Source organism: Crocodylus siamensis, chromosome 6, assembly GCF_052110815.1.
Source record: "Crocodylus siamensis isolate JL-2025a chromosome 6, ASM5211081v1, whole genome shotgun sequence".
NCBI lineage: Eukaryota > Metazoa > Chordata > Crocodylia > Crocodylidae > Crocodylus > Crocodylus siamensis.
In genome coordinates, this window is record NC_143400.1 from 64581283 (window position 1) to 64594639 (window position 13357).

A 13357-nucleotide genomic window follows, 5' to 3' on the forward strand; every position below is an offset into this window, starting at 1 on the left:
GTGGCTGAGTAAGCCAGCTCGAGTCTCCCCAGTCCTTCTGTGTCTGTGTCCCCTCCCCCACCTTCCCTGAGCATAGCCTGCCCAGTTTCCAGGGAGGCTGTAGCTCAGTGAGCTTCTTCTCACCCCCCCCAGCCCCAGCTTGCCCCTATTGGATTCATTAGCCCTTCTGTGTTTTTTTTTTTCTTTTTCTTTTTTGGTTTCCCTATCCCTTACGTGATGCAATGGCAGGGCAGAAGCCTTCAGGGGGGCAGATGCCCCTACAAAACTTCCTGTAATCCCCATTCTGGAGGCAAATTCCAGCCAGCCCCCTGAGAGGATGCATGTCTCTATAACTCCCACCCTGGGGGCAGAGTCCAACCAACTTCCCCTCCCCCCCGGGTAGACAAGCCCAGACTGTAATCCCCACTGCTGGGGCAAATGAGACTCCAGTGTGGGGGGCAGGGAGTCTTCCCCAGCCAGGCCCCCCCCCCAGAGGGGCTCCCAAGCCCTTCCTGGACCCCTCAGGGACCCAGGACAAGGACAATGGGAAGGGCTCCACTTCAGCCTCCTCTACAGCTGGGGGGTGGGAAGGGCAAGGGCCTCAACCCCTGGCTTAGACCACTAGCACCTAAGGGGACTGGGTGTGCAACACCAGCCAGCACACCCACTCAGTCTGGCCCTGGCCCTAGCTCTGGCCCCACCAAGGTGGTCCCCCCAGTGAGGGCACTGCAGTTATGCACAAGTGGCTGTGGGGTGATCCTCAAGTGATGGGGGCCCCCTTTCTGGCACTCACCTGCAGGCACAGGGTGAAGTGCCACCTACCTAAGCAGGAGGACCTGCACTTTGAGACTTGGGTGCAGGCCCTGGCTTGAGTGGTGGGGACCCCCAAGTTCATGGTGGCCTCCTGCTTTCATGGCGGGGGGTGCTTTTCCTTTCCTCAGAGGCTGCCACACAAAAGGCAATGGAGAGGGGCTCATGGTGGAGAGTGAATACATCCCCCTTGAGCCCCTAGAAGAGCTGGGAACCCAGGTGGGTCCTCAGCTCCATCCTACCCTATATTCCCAACTGGGCCCTACTCCCCCAGCTGCAAACCCAGGGGAGAGTAATCTCTCCAGTGGTGACCTTCCTGCTGGGCTGCATGCATTTTTTCTGCCGCCAGGTCATGATCCAGCTGGTGGCAGGAACATGGCTGGAGGCTGAGAGTGCCTTGTGATTCCTTTTCAGCAGGCCCTGGTGAGGTTTTATACACTGGGGGACCTGCGGTGCTTCCAGTGCCATGCCCTGGGGCACTTGCATCACGAGTGTCCCATGAACCTGGCAAAGAAGGCATTCATAGGTCCCACTAGCAAGAGGGGCGCCCCTGCCACCAGCACCCCCATGGCACTCTGCCCACAACACCCAGCTCCCACCCTCCAATCAAGTTTAGCACAGTCCCAAGGAGAAAGGCAGCAGCCAAGGGGAGAGAAGGAGCAGGGCATCCCCACTCCTAGCCATGCCCCTGCTACAATTGCCCCACCCCAGCCCAGCCCCTACCCTCTCCTGCTACAGCTTGTCCACCCAAGGACCACTCCATGACTGAGTGGATGCAGGTCCCCTCCAAGCACAAAGCCAAGTGGAAGGCCCAAGCACAGCTGGAGCCCTCTGAGGTGGAAAACCAGCCCCTCTCAGGACCAGCACATGGGGAGTAAGGATGACCCAGCTTCCAGGGGCCTCCCCAGCTGCGGCTGACACCCCACCCCTAGGAAGGATGGATAATCCTGGTGGAGGACACCTGGGGGCTGCTGGCTGGTCCCAAGCAGGAGCCCGTGGAGGAGACCCCCTACTCTGCAAGCCAGGGCCTGCCCCCCAAGACCATGGGCGCTGAGGCTGAGGCCTTGGCTGACCCAATGGTAGGTCAGGTAGCAGAGCTCTCCCCCTCCAATGACCTGGGGGAGATGGGGCCCTTGGGACTCACCTCATAAGTCCTGAGGGGGCAGATACTCTGAGGTGGGCACCGATGCTACCCCAGTGCCTGATGGGTCTCCTCCCTCTGCCTCCCAGAATAACCTTGCTACCAGCCTGCCCTGTGGTCCCACTCCAGATGGGGTTGAGGTGGGGTCCCCTGACAGACAGACTGATCTTGTTGGGAACCCCACACAGACCCCTAGGGTTCCAGCTGTGCCCTGCCATCATGTGAGGGAGTCCTACCCCCCACCCCTCTCCCAAGGGGCTTCAGAGATCTCTCTATCCCAGCCCAGGTTTGGGGAATTAGTGGCCCAGGGGGTTCAGATGGTGCCCAAGGAGCCCACTAGCCCCGGAATGAGGAAGAGGATGCTTGAGAACCAGCAGGCTCTGTGCAGCCTGCAGACCTCTTAGTTCAAGCAATCCCCAGGGGTGAGCTACTTGCATTCCTTGACCGCGACTTCACCTGGCAGTTTACCAGCAAGGTGCAGCTTGCCTTAGACTGCTGGGGAGATTTTGACAGCCTCCTCAACACTGAGGGCACTGGTGGGGGAAGGCAAGGGGCCCAAGTCCTGCAACTCTCAAATCTATAGGCAGGCCCACAGTTTCATAGATACCCTCTAACCCTGTGGGAGGGCTGCACAAGCCAGGAACCCCACATCAGGTGTTGCAACACTCAAGGCCCCTGATTATCTGATCCACCCCTTAGCCATGAGATCATGACCCTCAATGTCTACAGCTGCAGGAAGGGTCTCTGGAGATGCCAGGTGCTCTCCTTCCTTTGGGAGGGAGGGTAACCTGTGGTATTCTTGCAGGAGACCTTAACGATGTGGCCAATGAGCCTAGCGAGCAGCTGGAGTGAAGAGGCAAGGTCTTTTTTAGTCAACTCTCAGTCACCTCTTGCAAGATGACCAGCCTGTTCTCCTCAGGCCTGCAGCTGGAGGTTATCCAGGATGTTCAAGTGGTGCCAAGCCACCTGCTGCACACAGGTCCAAGTGTAGGGGCTGGTCCTGAACCTTCTGAACATGTATGCCCCTGTGAAGGATGCAGAGTTGGCAGACTTCTTCTGCCAGGCAGCTACTTACACCGGTACCCTCAACCCTTGTGAGTGCCAGGTCCTTAGTGGGGACTTTGATGTCAACCCAGATGCACGAGACCAATCAAGCAGGAAGCGGAGCCAGGCATGCTTGGGGAGATCCTGACAGAGTACTCCCTAGTGGACATCTAGCACATCTGTCACCCTGATGCCCCCCACACCTTCATCTACATGAGAGTGGGGTAGGAGCTGGTATGCCACTCCCAGTTGGACTGCTGACCCAACCAACCCATCCCTGGGGAGCTCCCCTTGTTGTGTCAGAGGTCTGTGTTGACACTTCTGTGGAAGAAGGGGGATCCCCATGACCTGGGAACTGGTGTCCCAGGTCCCTCCTCTGCACGGACTACAAGGTGGCAGTGAAGGCCATCTCACTGTGCATGCAGTCCATGCTGACTGTGCGTGCAATCCATGATCCATCCTGACCAGATATACACAGTGCCTGAACATTTCATCTTTGACAGCCTGTACCTGGTTCAGGACCTCCTGGAGCTAGCGCACCAGGAGGGCCTGTCTTTTGCCCTCCTGTTGCTGGACCGAGAAGGCATGTAATAGGGTGGATCATGGGTACCTCACAGGCATGCTGTGGACCTTCGGCTTCAGGCCCCACTTTGTGCAGACTCTCCAGGTGCTGTACACCTCTACAGTTCTTGGTCAAGCTCAACTGGACCCTGACAGAGCCCATCCGGTTCAGGCAAAGGGTGCATCAAGGCCTGAACTCCATCAGGCCAGATGTATACCTTGGCCTTGGAGTCCTTCCTCATCCGCTTGCAGAGGTGGGTAGTGGGATCGGTGCTTTGTGAGTTGATGGTGTGGCTGGTCCTATCAGCGTATGCCAACGACGAGCTCCTCACAATCCAGGACCTGGGCAACCTGGCATGGGTGGAGGCCTGCCAGGCATTGTACTCAGCAGCCTCCTCTGCTCAGGTCAACTGGGCCAAGAGCTTTGGCCTTACAGTGGGTGATGGGTGGCAGGTGGTCTCACTCCCCCCCATGTTTCTAGGGTCCGCTGGAGCACAGGCTCACTGCTCTACCTGGGGTTCTACCTGTCCCCCATGGACTCCTTCCCACCAGAGAACTGGTGCCAGCTGGAGGCAAGGGTGGTGGAGGAACTCTAAGCATGGGCAGGACTGCTGCGGTGTCCCTCCCTGCACGGGAGAGTGGTACTGTTGAATCAGCTGGTCCTGTCCGTGCTCTGGCACTGCTTCCACACCTTGCCAATGCCCCTCAAGGTCCTGGCCAGGCTCTAGAGATGGACACTGGAGTTTTTCTGGCCGGAATGGCACTGAGTCACTGCAAAGGTCCTGGGCCTCCCCTTGCGGGAGGGTGGCCAGGACCTGGTTTCCCTGCACAGCAAGATCCTGATGTTCCACCTTCAGGTCTTGCAGCAACTGCTATATAGTGTCAGTAGCTACATGGCATGGGGCAACCTGGGGCATGCCTTCCTCTGCCACTTCTGGGGGCTCCAATACAACTGGCAGCTCCTCAGCCTATGGGGCTTCTCCCTGCAGGACCTGGAAGGGCTGCTGGAGTTCCTCCAGGATCTCATCCAAGCCTGGAAGCTGGTCTCAGCCTCCATGTCCCCTGCAACACTTGTCCAGGGTACTGACTTGCTCGTCAAGCCTCTCCTCTGGAATCCCCAGCTGTAGGTACCAATGGTGGAGGCACCCTGATTGTGACAGAGGCTGGTCCTAGTTGGTGTCACCCATATCAGAGACCTCCTGGACTATGATAGGTGGGCATAGGTGGACTCCACTGCGTTAGCCCAGCACACGGGTTTATCCATGACACATGTGACCTGCCATCTAATCCAAGAGATGAAATTTGCCTTACTTTCTGACACCCTTGCCTTTGTTAACCAGGTCCTGCATGATGGCAGTCCTTGCACCCCCATGTCCTCCAGCCAACCAGAGTTTGTTGTGGGGCTGGCACCTTGTACAGCCTTGCAGCACTCCCTGCTCCACCACCTGAGCTGGCTGGAGGACGCCAGATCGGTTCACTTCTTCACCATCTATCGCTGCCACCTCTACACACTTGTGTACCCCTCGTGTCCCACCCAGACACCAAGTGGCAGGACCTGCTTAGTGAAGGCTTAGACAAGGCGCCCCAGTGGCTGAATTTGTACTCCACCCTCATCTCACAAGCCACTGGGGACCTTAGCTGGCAGCTCCTCCATGGAGCCATTGCTATGGGCATGTATATGGTGAGCTTCCCCAACACCATGGTCTCCTGCCTCTTCTGCAGGCAGAGGGAGGCCCTGGCACACATGATGCTCGAGTGCACCGGGCTCCAGCCCCTCCACCTCCACCTCTGGAACCTCCTCCTAAGGTTCTGGTTGAACTTTACCCCCACCTTTTTATTTTTGGACACCCTATCCATGGCCCCACCAAGTCCCAGAATCTCCTGGTCAACCTCCTCCTGGCCCTGACCAAGTGGGCCCTATACATAACCAGGAAGGAGGCTCTGGCCTGGAAGGTACCTGTGGACTGCAGGGCCACTTTCCTCTCATTGGTCCACACATGATTCCTAGTGGAGCACCACTGGGAGGCATCCACCAACTCCTTGGATGCCTTTGAGGACCAGTGGGCGCAGCCTGGGGGGCTCTGCTCTGTGTCCCTTCTCAGGAGGTAGAATTTTCACATTTTGATGCCTTGGCCCACACAACACTTCTGTCCTGTTTTCTCTCTCTGTTGTTCCCAGAATTTTGTTCCATTCACCCATTAGCCCTCGTACAGTAGGAGCTACTGGGTGGGCCTTAGGGCTCACGGTAATTGAATGAACAAATAGACAAATAAAGCTTCTGAGGCCCAGACAATTGGTATCTGGAGACACTAGTCCCTTGTACCAGCTGGACTGCTGAAGCAGCCCTAATCTAGAGTGGCCCCTGCACCCTCTACACACTGCAGTAGTCTAGAAGTGAGGGCTGCTACCTGGCTATGACCTGCTGCCACCTGTGACAGCATCCAGCCTCCTTGGACCTCTGACCTCATGTCTGCACTCCTGCCAGACCCAAGTGGGGACTGCATGACTGCCTGGGCTGTGTTATGGGCACTGCAACAGAACCAGCTGCTAGTGAGCCATGGCAGCACAGTTGGCCTTTGGGTGGTACTGCTATCACATCTTCTGGTGCCTTTGCTTTGCCATTTGGGCATCTATCATGCAGAAGATGTGCTTGTTGCAGTGGCCCACTTTGAACTATTGAAGCATGTCCTTCTGGCCCTAAATAACCAGGAGGTTAGCTATATCATCTGCTCTTCAGCTGAGTCCCTGGTGCTGACCCTGGGCTATTGGCCCTCTCCCTGGGCCCTGCCACTTGCCTCACTGGCAGAGATACTGGTGTTTCCTGATTTAAAATTGTAGAATCTCTGATTAAAAAGCATAAATTCTCATTAAAATACCCAAAATATGTTCTTCCGCAATTAAAATGAAATGTCACTAGATCTAGAGAAATCAGTTGGGCTATGTTTTATTGATATATTTACAATTTTAAAGTGATTTGGAAGCCTACCAATGTCTCTATCATCATAATAAAATGAATTCTAAATATCGATACACTTTGGTGTTTGCTTTTGGTTTTTTTTATAATAGAAAATTCAGAGCTGCCCCCACCCACTTTGCTCACTAGGATGTGGGGTGCTGAGCAGCACTGATATGCTTGTGCTCTGCCCCTACCCTTGCCCTGCCCCTATCCTACCAGTGCCCCTCACATCTGACTCAGCTCTTGCCTTCCCCCAACTCACTCCCTCCTAGCAGCAGCTTCCTCCCAGTACCAGGACATTAATCCAGCTGCAGCTGTCCCACCTGCTGCTTTGTGGTTCTGAGCAGTGCCACCCCTTATTGTTCTGCTCCCTGCACCTGTGCCCAGGCCCCAGCGATCCCCATGCCATTCCCAGGAAGCCCTTGACTGGGGCTCAGGGACTGGACTGAGCAAGCCCCTTCCCTTCCAGGCTAGCATTCCCCTGGACAGGCTGCTCTAGGGGAGCAGGGGGGTTCTAAGCCCAGCTCTGGCAGCCTCTCCTACCTGGAGCACTCCCCCATCCAAACCCTATCTCTCTCTCACATACTCTGCTGCCAACTCCACCCATACCCACAGCCCATTCCACACCCTGGGATTGCATATCCTAGCACCCATGTGGGCACATGGCAGAGTTACAGTGTAGCAGTTTCCCCTGCAGCTGGGGTCCTGCCAGCAGGTCCTGTCCCATCTGGGGGCTTGGCACACAGGGTGTGAGATTTGTGTGGGGATGTGGGGTTTGGGGGGGGCAGGAATGGGGATTTATGGGTGGGTGTAGGGTTTATGGGGGTGAGGTGGGGCTTGGGCAGAGGTTTTGGGGTGGGTTTTGGAGGTGGATTGTAGAGGGGATTTGTGGGTGTGGGATTTATGGGAGAGTATGTGGGGAGAGGGTCTGTGGGAGTGGCACACAGGGCACATGGAAGCAGGAACTAGCCTGGCCCAAGGGCACATGGTTTCTGCGTGCAGTGCCAGGAGCCACCAGTGGCAGCAAGAGCAGCCCAGCACTGGTTGAGAGTGCACACCAGTGGCTGAGCCAGCACAATGTACAGCTGCCAGGTTGGAGATGGTGCCATGCCACCAGGGATCTCTGCCAGCAGCAGACCACAATTGCCCAATGGCCACTGCTGCTGCAGGAGGGCTGTGTGCCATGCATGGGGTGGGCAGGGAAACCACCCCTCCTGAGCAGTCCCCCCCACCCCACTCCCACAGTTCTCCCCTACCCCCAGTCCCTGCTTACCTGGGACAGAGCCTCGGTCTGAGGCACCGCTGCAGCCTTGCCCTGCTCCTATTTGCCCCAGCACACTGAGGCAGTGTGCTGGAGCTGCAGGGGCACAGGGAATCCATAAAGATGCTCTAGATGGGTGCTACACCATCTTCTTGAAGGACCCAGTCTCTGGTTGCTTCTGGGCATGCTCTAGGAGAGAGTGTGCTCAGATGACAGAGAAGCAGCATAATGTGGTTACTATTCTCTGAGTCTGATGCTCCAGCCAGTTTTCTATCCACCTTACAGTCCATTCATCCAGCCCATACTTCCTTAGCTTCCCTGTGAGAATGTTGTGGGAGACTGTTATCAAAAGCCTTGCTAAAATGAAGGTACACTACAGCCACCAGTCTCCCTGCATCCGCAGAGCCAGTCATCTCATCATAGAAGGCAATCAAGTTGGTCAGGAATGACTCGCTCCTGGTGAACCCATGCTGACTGTTCCTAATCACCTTTTTCTGTTCTAAGTGCTTAGAAATGGATTTCTTGATGATCTGCTCCATGTTTTTTCCAGGTACTGAGGTGAAGCTGACTGGTCTGTAGTTCCCTGGATCTTCCTTTTTCCCTTTCTTAAATATGGACACTATGTTTGCCCTTTTCCAGTCAGCTGGGAACTGCCAATTGCCATGAGTTTTCAAAGATGATGGCTAGTGGCTCTACAATCACATCAGCTAACTCCCTCAGCACCCTCAGGTACATTTCATCCAGCCCCATGAACTTGTACACATCCAGCTTTTGCAGCACTGCCTCTCCGTACTCCATACTTCTATTCCAGCAAAGAAAAATAGAGCTTTGTCACTTAAGATGTGCACCCTAGTTTTGGAGGTCTGAATTTTGGGGGCAACGTGCATATGATATTCAAATAATTATCGTACTGACTGAGCATGTCTACATGTATCCATTTTAGGCAGGATTTGCCTAAAATCACCATTTTAAGGTGAGTTAAAGGCATGTATTCACATGTGTGCCCTTAATGTGCCATAAAAATGGTGATTTTAGGCTAATCCTGCCTAAATTTGATATCTGCATAAAGCATTTGTTAATGCACATTAACATGTCTGCACGTGCGCTAATGTGACTTAGTTAGTTACAACGAAAAGTTAATACACTTGAATGTGTGTAGACGCATGCCTAAATCACCATAATGATCCATAAGCAAAGGTGTATTAAGTTTAGGCACACATAAATGCATGTGTAGACATATCTATTGTGTAAATAGAACACATTCATACCAGGTTTATGTAGGTAAAAGTGGGCAGAATTCAGAGAAGAGTAAGAACAGTATTAAGAAGCTGGATGGTTGATTTAGCAAGAAAGATTAAAGGACATTAAGAACATAATTGAAGATTGGAACATAACTTTCTAAAAATATTAAAGGAGGACGTAAACACCACAAAAGCAAAGAATCGTTTCAAATGATATAGAAGGGTACATCAGATTTGCTGGAAGCAGTTAAGAGAGAAATGTAGCCAGAATAACAGAAATCTATCTTAACAGTGTGAGCTGTCAGATTTAGAAGAGTTTTTCAACAGAAATCTCATTGCTTGCATCATTTACAATGACTAAATATTTTAAAATATATTGTAAAAAAATTGCTGCACTAGCAGAGGATCAGCTGTATGACTTATCCCATTTGTATTTGTTTTTGTGAGTGTAAAATATGTCAGAAGATGCACATAGCACTCTTTATTCAGTAAATATATAGCTCAATTGTGTGGGAAATTAGTTTGGATCTGTTGGAATTATTTTAATTGTAAATAAAACACAACTTTGTTTTTGAATGAAAGCATAAGTCTCTATGGCCCATGGTAGAGAAATCCCTTTAGAAATCTATATAAGTAGATCTTGAAGAAAAAACCCAGAACTCTAAAATTTTATCATAGAGTATTAATAAAAAAGATGCATATCGAAATCAAATCCATGAATAATGCATTCAGGAACCTACTGAATGAAGAACAGGTGTTCAAAAGAAATACAGGAAGAGTGACTGCAATGACTGCTAAATTGGCAGCATTTTAAGGGTAAATGGAACATTTTTCAGTATTTCCTAAATCTACTCCCCATTTCATAGTCCAGTATAAAATAAACTTATATTTAGTATCCTGTACATGCAAAAAATGAAACTGGACATATTTCAGCTCAGCCTTGTTGCTTCTTTGGTGAAATCAGAGTTTATTAGTGAGCTGAGAATAATTAAAGCTGTTATGATAAAATTCCATATTCTGGCATTTGGATAGCTGTAACCTATTATCACTACATTGGTAGCTCTGAATATGAAACAGGAGTGGAATATTGCTCTTTATTATTAATAATAAAGGTTTTCAGAATTATAAGTTTATTGGTTTAACCTTCAACTCAGATTGGTCCTTTTTATATAAAAGGTACACATTAGGAAATGTAGAGGCTTTTATTAATCTCTTTTTATATTTCATTTCTTTGAATTGCAGTTCAAATTGCTATCGTGTTTGGTGCTAAAGTTCTAGAACACATCTTTAATCTGTGCCGAGGTAATTTTGACTTCCTTGAACGGCTTCCTGATCCATTGCTCCTAAATATCATTTCCTTTCTGGGCCTTGAAGATATTGCCAGGCTCTCTCAAGTCTCACACAGATTTGAAACGGTAAAAAATAATTTACAATTTACTTTAAAAATGTTAGTTTTATTATGGTATATTTTATTATGGTATAATTTTTGTTTCAGTTCATTTTTCTAAGAAACATTTCTTTACATGTATATATACATATCTTTATTTTCAATATACAGATACAGATTAATGACATAATCATACACTGCTGGACCCGTGCAATGAAAACTGGATTCCAGCTATACGTAGTTATAGAAACAATTGGTCCAGCCTTACAAACATTTTCTACTGTATAGAGTGATTACTACTATCCAAATAGTCTGCACAAACAAATGACATTACTTGGGTTGTTGTAAATGCTATTCCCAGTATTAAATATCTGGAGGGTATCACCCATGCTTTGTACTGTTTATTTATTTGTATTACTATAGTGCCTAGGAACTCCAATGCTGTGTATCAGTGCTGATCAAAAATATAGTCCCATTCCTAGTGAACTTAGAATTGAAAACTAAGAGAAAAGATTACTGATGGATACAGACAGATGTGGGACTATACGGAAACAGTGAGACAGCACTAACTAGCATGATAGACAGGGCTGTGCAAAGCTTCGGGTGGTGATTCAATTCGGAGGAGATTCAGCCTGATTCGGTGGCCAAATTTCCAAATCCAAATCGAATCAGGGGACCACTTTAAAGGTCCGAATCAGTTCAAAGCTCTCTGAATCTTCAGAAAATATTTGGAGAGCTTTGACGATTTTAAAGCTAAGATGAGATAATACAAGCTATTTAATAAAATCAGCTGTTTCATAAAACAATTGCAGCTGCCTTAATTTGAGCATCACCACTTAAGCACTCCAGCTTATCCATTTACTGAAATGTATAAGATGCTACATACTTTTTAGCACAAGTTCAAGTCAATTCCTTTGATGTATATTGTAGATTAACTTTAAGAGGTGCTAAGAAGGCTGAGGATTCTGAACTGTAAAAAAATACATTTTTGTATCTTTCTATGAATTATAATAAGCAAAAGGCCACCAGAGGGGGCTAAAATCCATAAAGTAAAAATGAAAGTAAAAGTTTCTTAGGTTATTGCAGATACAGCAGACTTTTCTGTATTATCTCAGGATGGCTCTATTTTCACACCAAACCCATGAGGGTTGTTTTTTTACTCACTTAGAGCATGATAAGGACTAAAGTTATAACTTTGAGATCTGGCTGTTATGTTGTTATATAATTCAAAGACTATTAAAATTGAATGAAGAAAACTATAGTAATGGCATTAAGGTTCTTGCTATAGGTATCTCGTTAATATATTGTATTGAAGTACTCATAGGTAGTCTTCAGTATGTTCAATTTTGTGCAATTCCCATATTTCTAGGAGTAGCAGAAGAGTCAGGGAAACATAGCAAGCAAAAATTTCAAGAGAGTCTTTAAAATTCATCCCTTTTTCATCTTTTAGGTCCCTTGAAGTAGTTTTTCCATGAGCCATGTGTTCCAGTCTTGCTCACATCCCTAATTTGCAGTTCACTATCAGTATTATAAACATTACAACTCATCAATGAAAATGATGCACTTAATTCCATTAACTTCTGTAGGGTTGTATATATGTAAATGAAAGCTGAGTTTTTTGTATTTTGCTTTAGTATTTAGTATTTTTCAGGCACTTTTTCTTTAATTGCTTTTGTTTATATCCCACTGAATAAAAAACAAGCACAAAAAAAAAATAAAGCAGGATTGATCCAGATCAACAGATCCTGATTTTCATGAGGATAAATAATGAGCAGGGATCCGGGTTTTCCATTTGTCATAGAAAAACACTGGAAAATGTGGGTTTCCCTTTGCAAGATGGCAGAGTTCCAGCCTGCAAGGGGCTGCCTGGGGCTGGCGGGAGTGGGAGGAGGACAGTCACCAGCAGGGAGCACCACATGCATGTGCATGAACATACGTTCTTATGGCAGCCAGGAAGCCTGGTGGAGAGCAGCTCCTGCAGCTCCCCCATAAATCTATGGGAGGGGGCATAGGAGAGGCATGGGGGGGCAGGGGAGCATAAGTGACATAGGAGGGTGGGGAGGCAGACTGAGGTAGCGGCGGCAGTTTGTGCTAAAGCCCACATGTTAAGGGAGGGAGTGGTGCTGAGTTGGTAGCTGGGGCTGGAGTCGCTGCCCAGCTGGGTCAGTTCATAGGGCCCAGGAATGACATGTGCAGCCATGGGACCCAGCTGGGGGAGCAGAATGGAACCACAAGAGGCTCATCTGGGTGGGGGGAGCTGGCGGGAGGGATTGGGTGCCAGAGGTGACACATCAAGGGGGCATGGGAGGCATGTGCCCCCCAGATTTGTGCACCCACAACAGGTGCAGGGCTGCAGCCTGAACAGATTGGCATGGGCAGGAGCTGCCTCCGCAACCCAGCAGTTGGGACCAGGACCTGGACTGGGAGGGCAGAGCAAGGCAGGGAGACTTGTTGCTGCTGCTGGGATCCCACACCACTGCCAGCAGCATGAGGTGTAACAGATCAGGGCGTGCAGCCATGCTGCCCTCACCTCCTCCTGCTGCCAGCCACTTGAACCCTGGACCACAGCTTTCCGTTCCATCGTGGACCGGCTGCCTTCGCCACTCCCCTCAGGCCATGGCTGTACCCTGGAGGGTAGGCTGCATGAGGGGCAGCACAGGTGAGCTGAGGGTAGCAGTAGCCAAACCATGGCAGTGGGGTAGAGCTGCAACCTGGCGTGCAAGTGGCTGGTGGCAGCAGCAAGTGAAGGCAGCATGCCCCCCCACCCCTCCCCATAGTCTATTACTCCTTGAACTGCTGGCAGTGTGGCTGGTGCAGGGGTCCTGGCAATGGTGACGGCAATGAGTCTTGCCACCCTGCTTTACCCTCCTGAGCTGGGTCATGCCCACTGGGCCACAGAGGTGGCTTCTGACCATGCCAGTCTGGCCAGGCTCCAGCATGTGCTGCCCATGTCAGTCTGGCATGTGCTCCCCTTATA

At 50.2% G+C, this 13357-nt stretch overlaps 1 protein-coding gene across 1 annotated transcript in view; it reads left to right on the forward strand.

Moving 5' to 3' along the window:
- Positions 1-13357, forward strand: part of FBXO36 (F-box protein 36) — an 85338-nt gene that overhangs the window by 68818 nt on the left and 3163 nt on the right. Inside the window, exon 3 of the mRNA XM_090054341.1 lies at positions 10236-10408. Coding sequence (XP_089910467.1) covers positions 10236-10408 — 173 coding nt within the window. The remainder of the gene's footprint in view (positions 1-10235; positions 10409-13357) is intronic.